The 12564-nt window shown below is 39.4% G+C and overlaps 1 protein-coding gene across 1 annotated transcript; it reads left to right on the forward strand.

Moving 5' to 3' along the window:
• LOC107640650 lies at positions 10916 to 11688 on the forward strand. The gene is made up of 2 exons (XM_016344160.1): positions 10916 to 11351; positions 11561 to 11688. The coding sequence occupies exons 1-2, from the start codon at positions 10916 to 10918 to the stop codon at positions 11686 to 11688; spliced, it is 564 nt and encodes a 187-aa protein (XP_016199646.1).

Consider the following 12564-nt stretch of genomic DNA (forward strand, 5'->3'; position numbering starts at 1 on the left):
TCTTTTCTGGACTGTTTCCTCTCTATTTGATTCTTACAACAATTTCGTAAATAATAATTTGAACTTTACTCCCTTTCTACGTTGAAACTGTGGCCCTGCATGGTTCGTACGCCTTCTCTTCCCTTCAGATGACGGGGAGAATGAAATAACCAACTCGACTTGGGCATATATTCTTGCTGTTCAAATAATCCCCATAGGATTGCCCCAATATAAGAAAGAACAATTCAAAGTGGTCCTCCATGCTCCTCACTACATTACTAGACAATTAGGTTTTTCTCAAGCCATTCCATTACCTGTTCCTCGGAATAACCACGCTCTCTATCATATTGAATTCACTTCAAAAGATGACATTTAATTATTATCTTGCGATTAACTGACAACACCGAAGCAATTACACCCTTCTCTTCTACGAACGCAGCTCATTTGTCACTAAATCCTTCTCCGAGTGGTGGAACAAATACTATTCTCAGTGTGATCATACTTTCGATCAAATCAAAAATCCATCTCTGAGAATCATTCTAACTATTGAGAGTTCACCAAAAAGGACTTTGAAAAGAAAGCTAGAAGTCACAGCACGGCAACAATAACCAAAGAAGAAGGTTTAAAAGATTCCAACAACAACCTCTAAAAAGGAAAACTTTCGACCAAACTTTTGTAAATAATCCTTTATCAAATTCATTCGAATACACCTCGACTCTAAACTTTTGGTTATTATTAGATTCAATCATCTAGCAAAAGTTCCTCTGATGAAAGTGAGCAAATAGTACAACTAAACATATTTGCTCCTTCTCAAGAGTCTGAATTAGAAAATGATTTAGAAGCTGCATTCCCCCATCTCGTTCGAAGAAAATCCATCCCGGTAATTTCACGTTAATTTTGAGTTTCTCACATAAATAAAAAACATAACTTATAAAACACTTCTTTCTTATTTCAGGTTGGAAAAATTGCTCAGTCTGTTTCTGTTCCTTCATCTAACCCTAAATCGAAAACACAAGGGGGTCAGGAAAAACCAACACAATAAGAATCTCACTCCTCTGCCCAAACCGTGATCTCTGTTGAGCCCATTCAAGTCATCCTGCCTGAAACACAAGTTCTGGTCAATTTAATCCAAGAGCGATCCTTACCACTAAAAAATCAACCTATTGAAGACCCTCTTTCTCCGATTCAAAGTGATGCCCTTCACAAGCCTCATGTGGCACAGATCCCCGAATTACCTACTTAGGATACAGGGAACATCCCCTCACCTCGAAGAATCTTAAGCCCAGACAGAACCATTGAGCTTTCTTCTTCGTATGGTCCTGAACCATCACCTGAGATTCCTGATATCACCTCTAAATCTCCTGATACTGATTCGGCTGAACTTGTTGCTGTTCTAACACAAATCGTTCAGGAAGATGAACTACCTCTTTTGAATCTATCCCCTGAGAACCTTTCAACATCAAGCCTTCCTTCTAAACTCAACCGACACACTCTCCAACAACTAAACACTCTTCTGAGGCTTTTAACACATGCACCCTCAGAATGGACCAATTAATCAAACTTGAATTCTCTCCTTTCTGACTTTCCGAGCTCTTCTCTCGAATTTCAAGTTCTTCCCCAATTTTTTACTATAGTCAAAAAGTTTATAAGAGTTTCAAATGACTGTATCACTGTCCAAGACAAGTTGTAAGAAGCCAAGGAGAAAGTGGCCAACATCAAGACTGAATCAGAAAAAATTGATAAAGTTCTTCAACCAATGCAAGCATCATGCGAAAAATATGATTTGAGGATCACTCAAGCCTTCAATGCTCAAGCCTACTACGACAAACAAGAAGAAGAACTTGAAGCAGAATTAGCCCAAATCAAATAAAAACTAGCTAAAATTTGAAAAAGAAAGGCTGACTTAGCGATCCCCTTAGCCACAGTTAAACATAAGTAACAAGCAATCTTCAAAGAACTTTGCATTTCAAAAGGCAAACAAGAAGAATTCAACAAGCAACTTGACAAGGCTTAAAATGAAGAATACGAGCAAATCAAATCACTTTCCACTTTGGACAGTGAGAGGATTCAACTTCATTCCGAATTATCTGAACTTCTAGCATCTCTTATTCACCTACTTAGAACATTTTCTATGTATAATGACTTTTTGTGTGCTCTTATATATTTATTTATATCCCTAATCTTGATCCTGCATATATCGATACTATTACAACTATTTCCCATTTATCGATTTAATCACGTTCCCATAATCAATATCCTTAATTCGATATGCATTTCCAGAGTATAAATCAATCACTTGAAAAGGTCCTTCCTAAGTATAGGACCATTTGCCAAGAAATCTAGACTTCTTTTCCGTCGGCAACACCACTTTTAAAATAAATTCTCCTATATTGAAACATTTCTCTTTTTACTCGACGATTATAACTTTGAGCAATATTTTCTTTCTATCGAATCGTATTTTCAAGTGCTAGAATACACTCTGAGTTCAAATCATTCAACTCATCATACATTGCATTCTAGTAATCATCAACCGGAAAATCATCTTGCCTTAATATTCTTAATGTATTGAGATTAATCTCTAATGGCAAAACTACAACATGACCATAAACTAATTTATAAGGAGAAGTACTTGTTGACCCTCTAGGTGAGTTTCGATAAGCCCACAGTGCTTGACTCAAAGTCTCGTGCCAAGTTCGAGGTTTGCTACCAATTTGTTTCTTAATCAAATTTCTCAATATTTTATTTGCTACCTCGACTTGCCCATTGGCTTGCACATAATATGGAGTTGAAGCTACCATATTAATGTTTCTTGAAGCTACGAAATTCTTAATTTGCTGACCAGTGAACATAGTCCCTTGATCAGTACTTAAAGTTTGGAAAATTCTAAATCGATGGATTATAAATTCCTCAATGAAGTTTATCACTTCATTTTGTCCAGCCTTTATTAAAGGAACGACTTCGACCGATTTCATGAAATAATCAAGTGCCACCAAAATAAATTTATGATTCTTCGATGAAGGAGGATGTATCACCCCAATTAGATCCAAGGTCCATCCTCGAAAAGGCCATGGTTTAATAATCAAATGTAATTCAGATGCTGAGATCTATTGTATTACTCCATGGCGTTGACATTCTTAATATGCTTTTGCATAATCAATGCAATATTTAATCATAGAAGGCCAATAGACATGATTTCGATGTAGTATCTATTTCATTTTTATCCCAGCCTGATGAGCACCACATATACCTCTATGAACTTCTCCCAAAGAAATATCTTTATCTGACTGACTTAAACACCTAGAAAGGCTTCCATCGAGACCTTTCTTGTATAATTCATCAGCTAACAACACAAAATTTATTGCTTTCAACTTTACTTTCCTGTCAACTCGAATAATTGGATCTTTTAAATATTCAGTAATTGCCTTTCTCCAATCATCATCTTCCCAGTCATCCAAAGCCAAAGCTTCTCTTTCATCGACAAGAACTAGGATCCGTCGAACCTTTGCCAATTTTCCTAACATCTCTGAGAATACTTTATATCTTAATGCAATTTTGGCTAAGTCATTCGCAATTTCATTTCGAATTCTCGGAATATGAATGATAAATCCACATTTCATGGTATTTATTTGCTTTAATTGAGTGAATTTTATTGACTTTTCTCACACTTATTCAATGAAATAGCAAGATTTTGTAAATTCTCCCTAAATTGTGATTAAAAGTGAAAACATGCTTTTTAAGCCCTTAATAGCTAAATTTTGTTCACTTCTATTTGATGCCATGATATATTTGTTGAGTGATTTCAGGCTTACAAGGCTAATATGAATTGAAGGAGTGAGGAAAAAGCATGCAAAAGTGGAGAAATCATGAAGAAATGGAGTTTGGAGCTTTTCAGCAACTGTGCGTACGCACAATAATGCGTACGTACACACGATCGGGTTCATGCAGGCACGTGTACGCACACACCTGTGCGTACACACAAGTCCCAACACGTGACCTCATTAAATGCAAAATGTTGGCAACGATTTTTGGGCCTCCAGAACCCAATCAAACTCATTTCTGAAGCTATTTCAACCCTAATTCAAGAGGAAACAAGAGGGAAACAATTAGGTTTAGCTTAGTATCATGTTGTAGGGCATTTTCTAGAGAGAGAAGCTTCCCCTTCTCTCTAGAAATTAAGGTTATTAGTTTAATTTCTCTTTAATTTCTCTTTTTAATTCTTATTTTTATCTAGTTTCTTTTACCTTTCTTTGTTCTATTGCTTTAATTTTCTTTGTTTATCTTGTTAATTTCTCATTTTGGTTACTTTTTTATGTTGATGAACCCTTGTTAATTTCCAATTCATTTAATGCAATTTATGTTTTCATGTTATTGTTGCTCTCTTTAATTGTTGGTTATTAATTTCTTGCACTTGATAGCTTTAGAATTTATTTTTATTGCAATTTTATATGCTTTGATTTTCATGCACACCAAGTATTTAATAAATGCTTGGCAGTTTTAGTGTAGTTTTTTTTCATACTCTTGGCTTGAAATTGAGGACCTAGGTGACCTTGAGTCATTGATATCCATTCTTGATTGATATATTAGGGTACTTAGTTGATTTGATTTTCATTAATGCTAGTCTTCACTAAGCTAATTTGTGAGTTGGCTAGGACTTATGGATTGAGATCAATTATGCCTATTTGACTTATCCTCGATGTTAGGGTTGACTAAGTAGGATTCTCTCTTCATGATCATTATATGTTTATGGTCAATGGCTAGAATGGGTAACCTTAACTCTCACTCCTTGCCAAGAGGTTTCTTAGCACTTGAATTTTCCTTTCTTCTTATTAATTGCCTTGATTTTAATTACTTTTGATTTTTAGTTATTGTTTGTTTCTTTCATTCCTTGCTATTTACATTACTTGCCTCTTGCTATCAAACCCCCTTCCCTCATAGCCAATAATTGAGCACTTCATTACAATTCCTAGGGAGAATGATCCGAGAATTAAAACTCCTGGTTATTTTGATTTGAATTATGACAATTCTTGATTTAAACTTTGATGTGAGGATCCATGGCCGGTTTGGACTATGCTATCAACGGAATTGTTTTATTAAATTTTGAATCGGCATAAATCAGCATCATCAATAAACCAATGACACTTTTCGAAAAGACGCTAACAATTCCCAAGCCATTAGAAGATACTTTTGTAACTTCTCGTTATTACATTTGAATTCTTTTTATAACTATTTCAAAACTAACTGAGAATCTCCAAAGATTTCAAGGCCTAATATTAAAGCCTCGTATTCGGCCATATTATTTGAACAAGGGTACTTTAACTCAAACAAAAATTCCGATGGAATCCTATCTGGTGAGATAATTAAAATCCTCACTCCAGCATCGTCTTTATGTTTCGAACCATCGAAATATAATTTCCAAGGATCAACATGTACATCAATTATATTTGCCCCCTGGTCATTCAGATTATTCGCATGATCCATTAGAAAATCTGCAGTGACCTGGCTGTTCATACATCGATCCGAGGTGTGAGGGCCGAGTTGGATGAAGACAAAGGGACCAACCTCATGAAAGGTGGGCCCATCGCAGACCTCTTTGCAAAGAGCTCGGACAAACGTCTCAGAGGCCCAAGAAGGCCCAGAGTAAAGGAACCACCGCCTACTAGAGGGCAGTTAGGCAAAAGATAAAGATCTCCTCCCAAAAAGATAAGATAAGATAACCAACTTATCTCAAAGGAAGATCATCAAGGCGCTACTATAAATACACTAGAGCATCCAGGTATAACTCATACTCTAATTCTACAAAAAACCTGCGTAAAACTCGTACTGACTTAAGCATCGGAGTCTTTTGTAGGTACCACCCCCTCCGGTGATCAAGGATCATCAGCATCTCAAGCTCCAACAAGTCGGGCACAGTAACCGTGGCCAGATCAGAAGATCTCTTCCGAGATCGACCTCCCTATTTCAGGTAACCCTCGGAACATTAGCGCGGTTGTCGGGGAACCTGGAAGTCATCCCATCACCATGGCAAGCAACCCTGCCAACGACCTCAACTCAGGATTAGAAGAAGGAATGCCTCTTAAGAACACGAATGCTACACCAAACTCCCCGAAGAACCCACACCAATCCAAGGGCGACAAGCAGACTCAGAACGCTGAAATTTTAGATGCCATTCGTCAGCAGCAGGATCGCCTCAAACAACTCGAACAAGAAGTCGAACATCAACGCGAAGCCGAGTGAGATCTCCGGAGTGAAACAAGACGGCGTTGAAAGCTAGAAGACAAATTCTTGAAGCTCGAAATTGACCTCAAAACTAAAACCACCCGGTCCAACCGCGAAGATAGCCCGTACAAAGACCAAGACCCATTCATAAAAGAAATCATGAAGTCTAAAATCCCGAAGGACTTCAAGGCCCCTGACATGACCCCATATGATGGTACATCCGACCCAAGTCATCACCTCAGCAACTTTAGAAGCCGGATGTACCTCACGGATGCCTCAGACGCAACCCGTTACAAAGCTTTCCCGACCACCTTAACCAGAACGGCGATAAAGTGGTTCGACAGCTTGCCACCCAGGTCGATCACAAGCTTTGATAATTTCGCCAAGAAATTCTTAGCCAGGTTCTCTATCCAGAAAGACAAAACCAAGCACGCTCCAAGCCTGCTAGGGATTAAGCAAGGAGATCGGGAAAGCCTCCGCAGTTATATGGGGAGGTTTAATAAAGCATGCCTTGACATACAGAATCTCCCTACAGAAGCAGTAATTATGGGACTCATCAACGGTCTGTGGGAAGGACCCTTTAGCCACTCCATATCCAAAAAACACGCCACATCTCTGAACGAGGTACAAGAACGGGCGGAAAATGATATATCAATATGGAGGAGAACTCCTGACTAGGAGAAGCTTCAAAGACCGGATTCTCCTATCCACCACGGGACAAGGATAAAGTGTCCAGGAAAAAAGAAGACCAACCCGATGAGAAACCTAGAAAGTACCATAACTACACCCCTCTTTGCGTGTCCCTTATGGATGTCTACTGAGAGATATGTAACAATGAGAAGATCCCACCCCCTCGCCCGATTAAGCACAAGAGAGGAGGAAGTCGGACAGAGTATTGCGAATACCACCGAATCTATGGGCATCATACTAACGAGTGCTACGACCTGAAGAATGTCATAGAAAAATTAGCACGAGAAGGGAGACTAGATCGATTCGTAGCCAACAGAGCGGACGAACCAAAAAAGAGAAGAAGGGATGAAGAGGGCGAACGAGCTGAACGTCCCCCTCACACCCCTAAGAGACATATTCACATGATAAATGGAGAATTCGTAGGAGGAGGGATCTCTAAGTCATCCCGTAAAAGACACCTTAAAGAGTTGTACCATGTTGGAGGAGGGGATAGGTCGGTTGACCTCCCCACTATTACCTTCACTCAAGAAGATACCACAGGCATCATCCCGGGGCATGATGACCCCGTGGTCGTTACCATCATACTCGCCAATGCCATTCTCCATTGAACACTGGTAGACCAAGGAAGCTCTGCAGATATCCTGTTCAAATCCGCTTTTGACAAACTCGGTCTACAAGAAAAAGAGCTAAGAGCATATCCTAATAGCCTATTCAGGCTCGGAGAGACCCCGATCCAACCACTTGGGTACATCCCACTGCACACAACCTTCAGAAAAGGGACTCAGTCTAGAACGCTAAGTATAGACTATATCGTAGTCGACGTGAGTGATGACAAGTCATCTTAGCCTAGTTTCACTAGTCTTTTTCTTTTGTTTTCAATTGTTTTTATGCACTTTCTTGAGCCATAAGCAAGCAAATTGGGTAGAATTTCATATTTCCTTTGATTCAATCAACCATGGATGAATTAATGCAATTTCATGAGATTTTGTGGTATAATTGTTATATATTATGAAAGAATAACAAACTCATGATTTTGAGCATAGCTTTGATGTGTTTGGTTGATTGATGATAGGTGAAAAGAGCTTTGAAGAAGGTTGAAGAAAGAAGAAAGGGCAAGGAGCAAGAGAGAACAAAAAGCTTGAGCAAAAGCTTGCCTCAAACTTTAGCTCAAGCTTTTGGAAGAGTGAATTCACATTGGTTGGAGCAAAAAGCTTGCGCCAACGTTTGCCTCAAGCTTTTTGGCAAACGTTGGCGCCACACACCAACACCCTGGAGGAGAAAAGCTTTCGCCAACGTTTGCCTCAAGCTTTTTGGCAAACGTTGGCGCCACACACCAACACCCTGGAGGAGAAAAGCTTGTGCCAACATTTGCCTCAAGCTTTTTGGCAAACGTTGGCGCCACACACCAACACCCTGGAGGAGAAAAGCTTGCGCCAACGTTTGCCTCAAGCTTTTTGGCAAACGTTGGCGCCACACATGCACACAAGGGGATCAACGTTTGGCCTAAAGTTTGACCTCAAACTTTAGCCCAAACGTTGGTAGCAGCAAATGGGGGCATCTGATATGAAAAGCTTGAGCCAAAGTTTGCCTCAAACTTTGACTCAAGCTTTTATGATTTATAGCTCGGTTCACAATGGATTTCTCTCCAACTCCAAGAGCAATCAACCAAGGCCTTTATCAACCCAATTCCATCAAGAGCAAAGGCCCAATTCAAGGCTTGAAGACCATTTGAAGAAAGTGTATAAATAGCTTAGGATTTAAGTCTTTCGAGAGCTTTTCCTGGAAAATTCTTAGAACACTTACAGAGAGCTCACCTTTACATTTTTGAATTGTTGCTTTAGAATTCTAGAGAATTAGGAAGGAGAATTGATCTCTCTTCTTCCTTGTTCTTGCTTGAGAATTCTTTACTTTTCTTGCTTTGGATCTTGGGTAGAGAATTGAAGAACTTCTGTTTCAATCTCACCTTGAGATCTTGTTTAAATTTTTTCATAATTGAATTTCCATTCCTGTTAATTGCCTCTTCTTCTACTCTTTCTGCAATTTACATTTCTTTATTTCCTTTGCAATTGATTCTTGCTGGATCTAGGAAGGCAGTGAGATCTAGACTCAGCTATCTAGTCTCTTGAGTCCTGAGATCTACAGTTTTAAATTTTCAATTTCCTTATTTCATTGCTACACCAAGCTTTTTCTCATTTCCGTTTTAGATCCGGTTTAATTCAAGTCATCTTCTACTTTTCTGTTTATTGCATTTTACTTTTCCTTGTTTAATTTCTGCAAATCCACTTCCCAATTCCCTTTACAATTCAAGCCATTTACATTTCTTGCACTTTAAGATTTTGCAATTTACATTTCTTGCAATCTAAGTTTCTACAATTTATATTACTTGCACTTTAAGATTCAGCCTCTTTAATTTCTCTGCACTTTAAATTCTTGCCAATTGTCCCTCTCCCTTTTAATTTCATGCAATTTAGCTTCTATCGAATACAAACTACTCAAATCAACTCTTGATTCGCTAGACTAAGTCACCCACTAAACTAAAATTGCTCAATCCTTCAATCCCTATGGGATCGACCTCACTCCCATGAGTTTTATTACTTGATGCGACCCGGTGCACTTGCCTGTTAGTTTCGTGTTGGATCGTTTTCCACACATCAAGTTTTTGGCACCGTTGCCGGGGATTGAAATAGATTGATAATGATTAAGTGAAGTGGAGATCTAGATCTAGCATTTTTATTTTCTGTTTCTCTAACTTTGGACTAACCCACTAACTGTTTGAATTTTTGCTTGAGCTAACTACAATTTCATCATGGATTGAAGTATTGCTATCCTTCTGGTTTGGTATGATTTTTATGTCTTGTTTGAATGTCAGGGACAAGGAGATCTATACCAACCTTTTGTGAACAAGACGAAAGAACCCTCAATAGCTCAAAACAAATTGATGCAGCAGCAGATTCAACAACAATTTGAGCAAATGGCCAAGAGGATTGATAGCCTCCAAGTTGCCGTAGTAAGCACCAATCAACCATCAACCACATGGAGAACAAATGAAGAAACTCAAGAGGAGCAACAACAGGAGCAAGTCCAGTACATGCACAACCATAATTCTGGGTCAAATGAAGTCTATGGTGATACTTACAATCCTTCATGGAAGAACCATCCAAACCTAAGGTGGGGAGATAACCATAACCAAAACCAACAACCATGGCAAAGAAATTCAAATCAAAACACTTCAAGAAACAATCAAAACAACAACCAGCAGACCACCCAAAACCCTTACAGAAAACCCCAAAACAACCACCCCAACTCCAACCATTATCCATCCAATAACCAACCCACAAACCAAAACACTTACCACCAACCCTGAACATCCCATAACCAGCCAATTTCACATGACTCTCAAAGAATCACTAACCTGGAAACCTTGATAGACAAAATGTGGAAACACCAAGAAATGACAACCAAGAACCATGAAGCCTCCATGAAGAACCTAGAGAGGCAGATTGGGCAAATCTCCAAGCAGATTTTTGTTGAGAGACCATCAAGTTCCCTACCAGGTGACACAATTCCAAATCCTAAGAAAGAATGCAAGGCAATACAGTTAAGAAGTGGGAGAACATTGATGAGCAATAATGACACTACAAGGAAGCAAATGGAGAATAGCAAAAGGCCAATAGAGGGGGGAAAGCCAACATACGCAGATGAAGCCAATGGTGATGATGCAATGGCAAGCAAGCAAACTCAGGAAAAGGAGGAACAAACAAAAATTCCAAAAAAGGGGAATGAAGCAATTGAAGAGCCAACCAAGAATCAAAGGCAACAAGCAGAGAAGAGCTTTGTACCTCCACTGCCATATCCCCAGAGATTCAACAAGGAGGCTAAGGATCAACACTTTCATAAGTTCCTTGAGACTTTCAAGAAGCTAGAGATCAACATTCCCTTGGCTGAAGTACTTGAGCAAATGCCTCTGTATGCCAAGTTTTTGAAGGAGCTTATTAACAAGAAAAGAAGTTGGCTAGAAAAGGAAACTGTGATGCTCGCTGAAGAATGCAGAGCACTGATTCAAAAGGGACTTCCCCCTAAACGTGAAGATCCTGGGAGTTTCTTTCTACCCTGTGCCATTGGTAACATGACCATCAGCAAGGCGCTGTGTGACCTAGGGGCTAGTATCAATCTGATGCCCTCCTCTCTAGTGAAAAAGCTGCGCATGAAAGAAGTGAAACCAGTACAGATGTCTTTAGAATTGGTGGACAAATCAGTAGTGTACCCAAGGGGTATAGTTGAGAACATTCTAGTCAAAGTAGATAGATTCATTTTCCCTGCTGATTTTGTGATCTTGGAATCTGATGAGGATGATAGTGACTCTATTATACTGGGAAGGCCATTCTTGGCCACTGCTAGGGCCATTATAGACGTAGAAAAAGGAGAGTTGACCCTTAGGCTACATGATGAAAGGTGTCACACTGAGTGTCTCTCCAGAAATAAAGTTCATCAATGAAAAAGAAGATAGCATGGAAACTGACGAGATAGAACTGCAGAGGAAGGAAGAAATTGACAAGATGATCAGCAGTCACCTTCCAAAGCAAGAAGTAGATAATGCAGCATGGATGTTAATAAAGGAAGCCTTCTTGCCACGGTTTGATAATGTTGATCTTTATTGTCTTGTTGTGATGGTTAGGTGGTCAAAGAACATTCAATGAAAGAGACAAGACAAAGGGGGAGCATAGCATGAAGACAAAATTCAATCACATGCCTCAAAAAGTGAATCTACCCACTCTTGGGAATGATCACGTTGCAGACCCTTGAAGAAGCAAGTTTTGTCTTCATTCAACCTTGCATGCACACCTTTGATTTGCAGAACTTCCAAGTGCATCCCAGCCATCCATTGTTCAAATCAAGTAAATATAAAATGTCACCTTCAAGCCATGCACAGAAACAAAAAGGTTGCACACTCCCTGCACTCCAACCATTCAAACTCTAATTCCTTTATCACCTTTCATCACATAAGCTCAGCCTCAAACATTTTCCTCCCCAAAAGCAAATCAAAACCTCCAATATTCTTCACAAACCCATTAACCTCAAAGAAGATCAACCAATCAAGTGATCATGGCCTCTTCCTCAAGAACCAAAAGGAGAAAAGGAAAAGAACCCGAGGAGGAAGAGAATACACCGGAATATGACCGATGGAGGTTTAGATCTTGGTACCATCAATTACAACTTCAATGGATGAATGAGAAGAAGATATATCCAGAGGTTCCACTCTTGCTACCAGATGAAGGGTGCCAAGAAATGAAGGACAATATTAGAAAGAGGAAATGGGAAGAACTCGTCTCACCCATCACTCGGGTCAATTCAAATATCATAAGAGAATTCTTTGCCAACATCCCAAGACTCAACACGGGTGAAGCCCCAACATACAAAAACTATGTACGGGGGGGTGGAAGTAGACTTTGGTTCAGATGCCATCAAGAAAGTCTTAGGACTAAAAGTAGTCCGCTTTGGTGAACCGGGATACCACCAAAGGATAAATGGAGATCCGGATTATGATAGAATTTCTAGAGATATTTGTATGGTGAACTCAGAGTGGGAAGGAGATGCCAAAAACAAATACAAGTATCTGAGGAGAGGAGACCTTATACCGGAAGCAAAGGGATGGTATGAGCTATTGAAAAGATCAATTCT

This window comes from Arachis ipaensis, chromosome B05, assembly GCF_000816755.2.
Source record: "Arachis ipaensis cultivar K30076 chromosome B05, Araip1.1, whole genome shotgun sequence".
NCBI classification, from domain to species: Eukaryota; Viridiplantae; Streptophyta; class Magnoliopsida; order Fabales; family Fabaceae; genus Arachis; species Arachis ipaensis.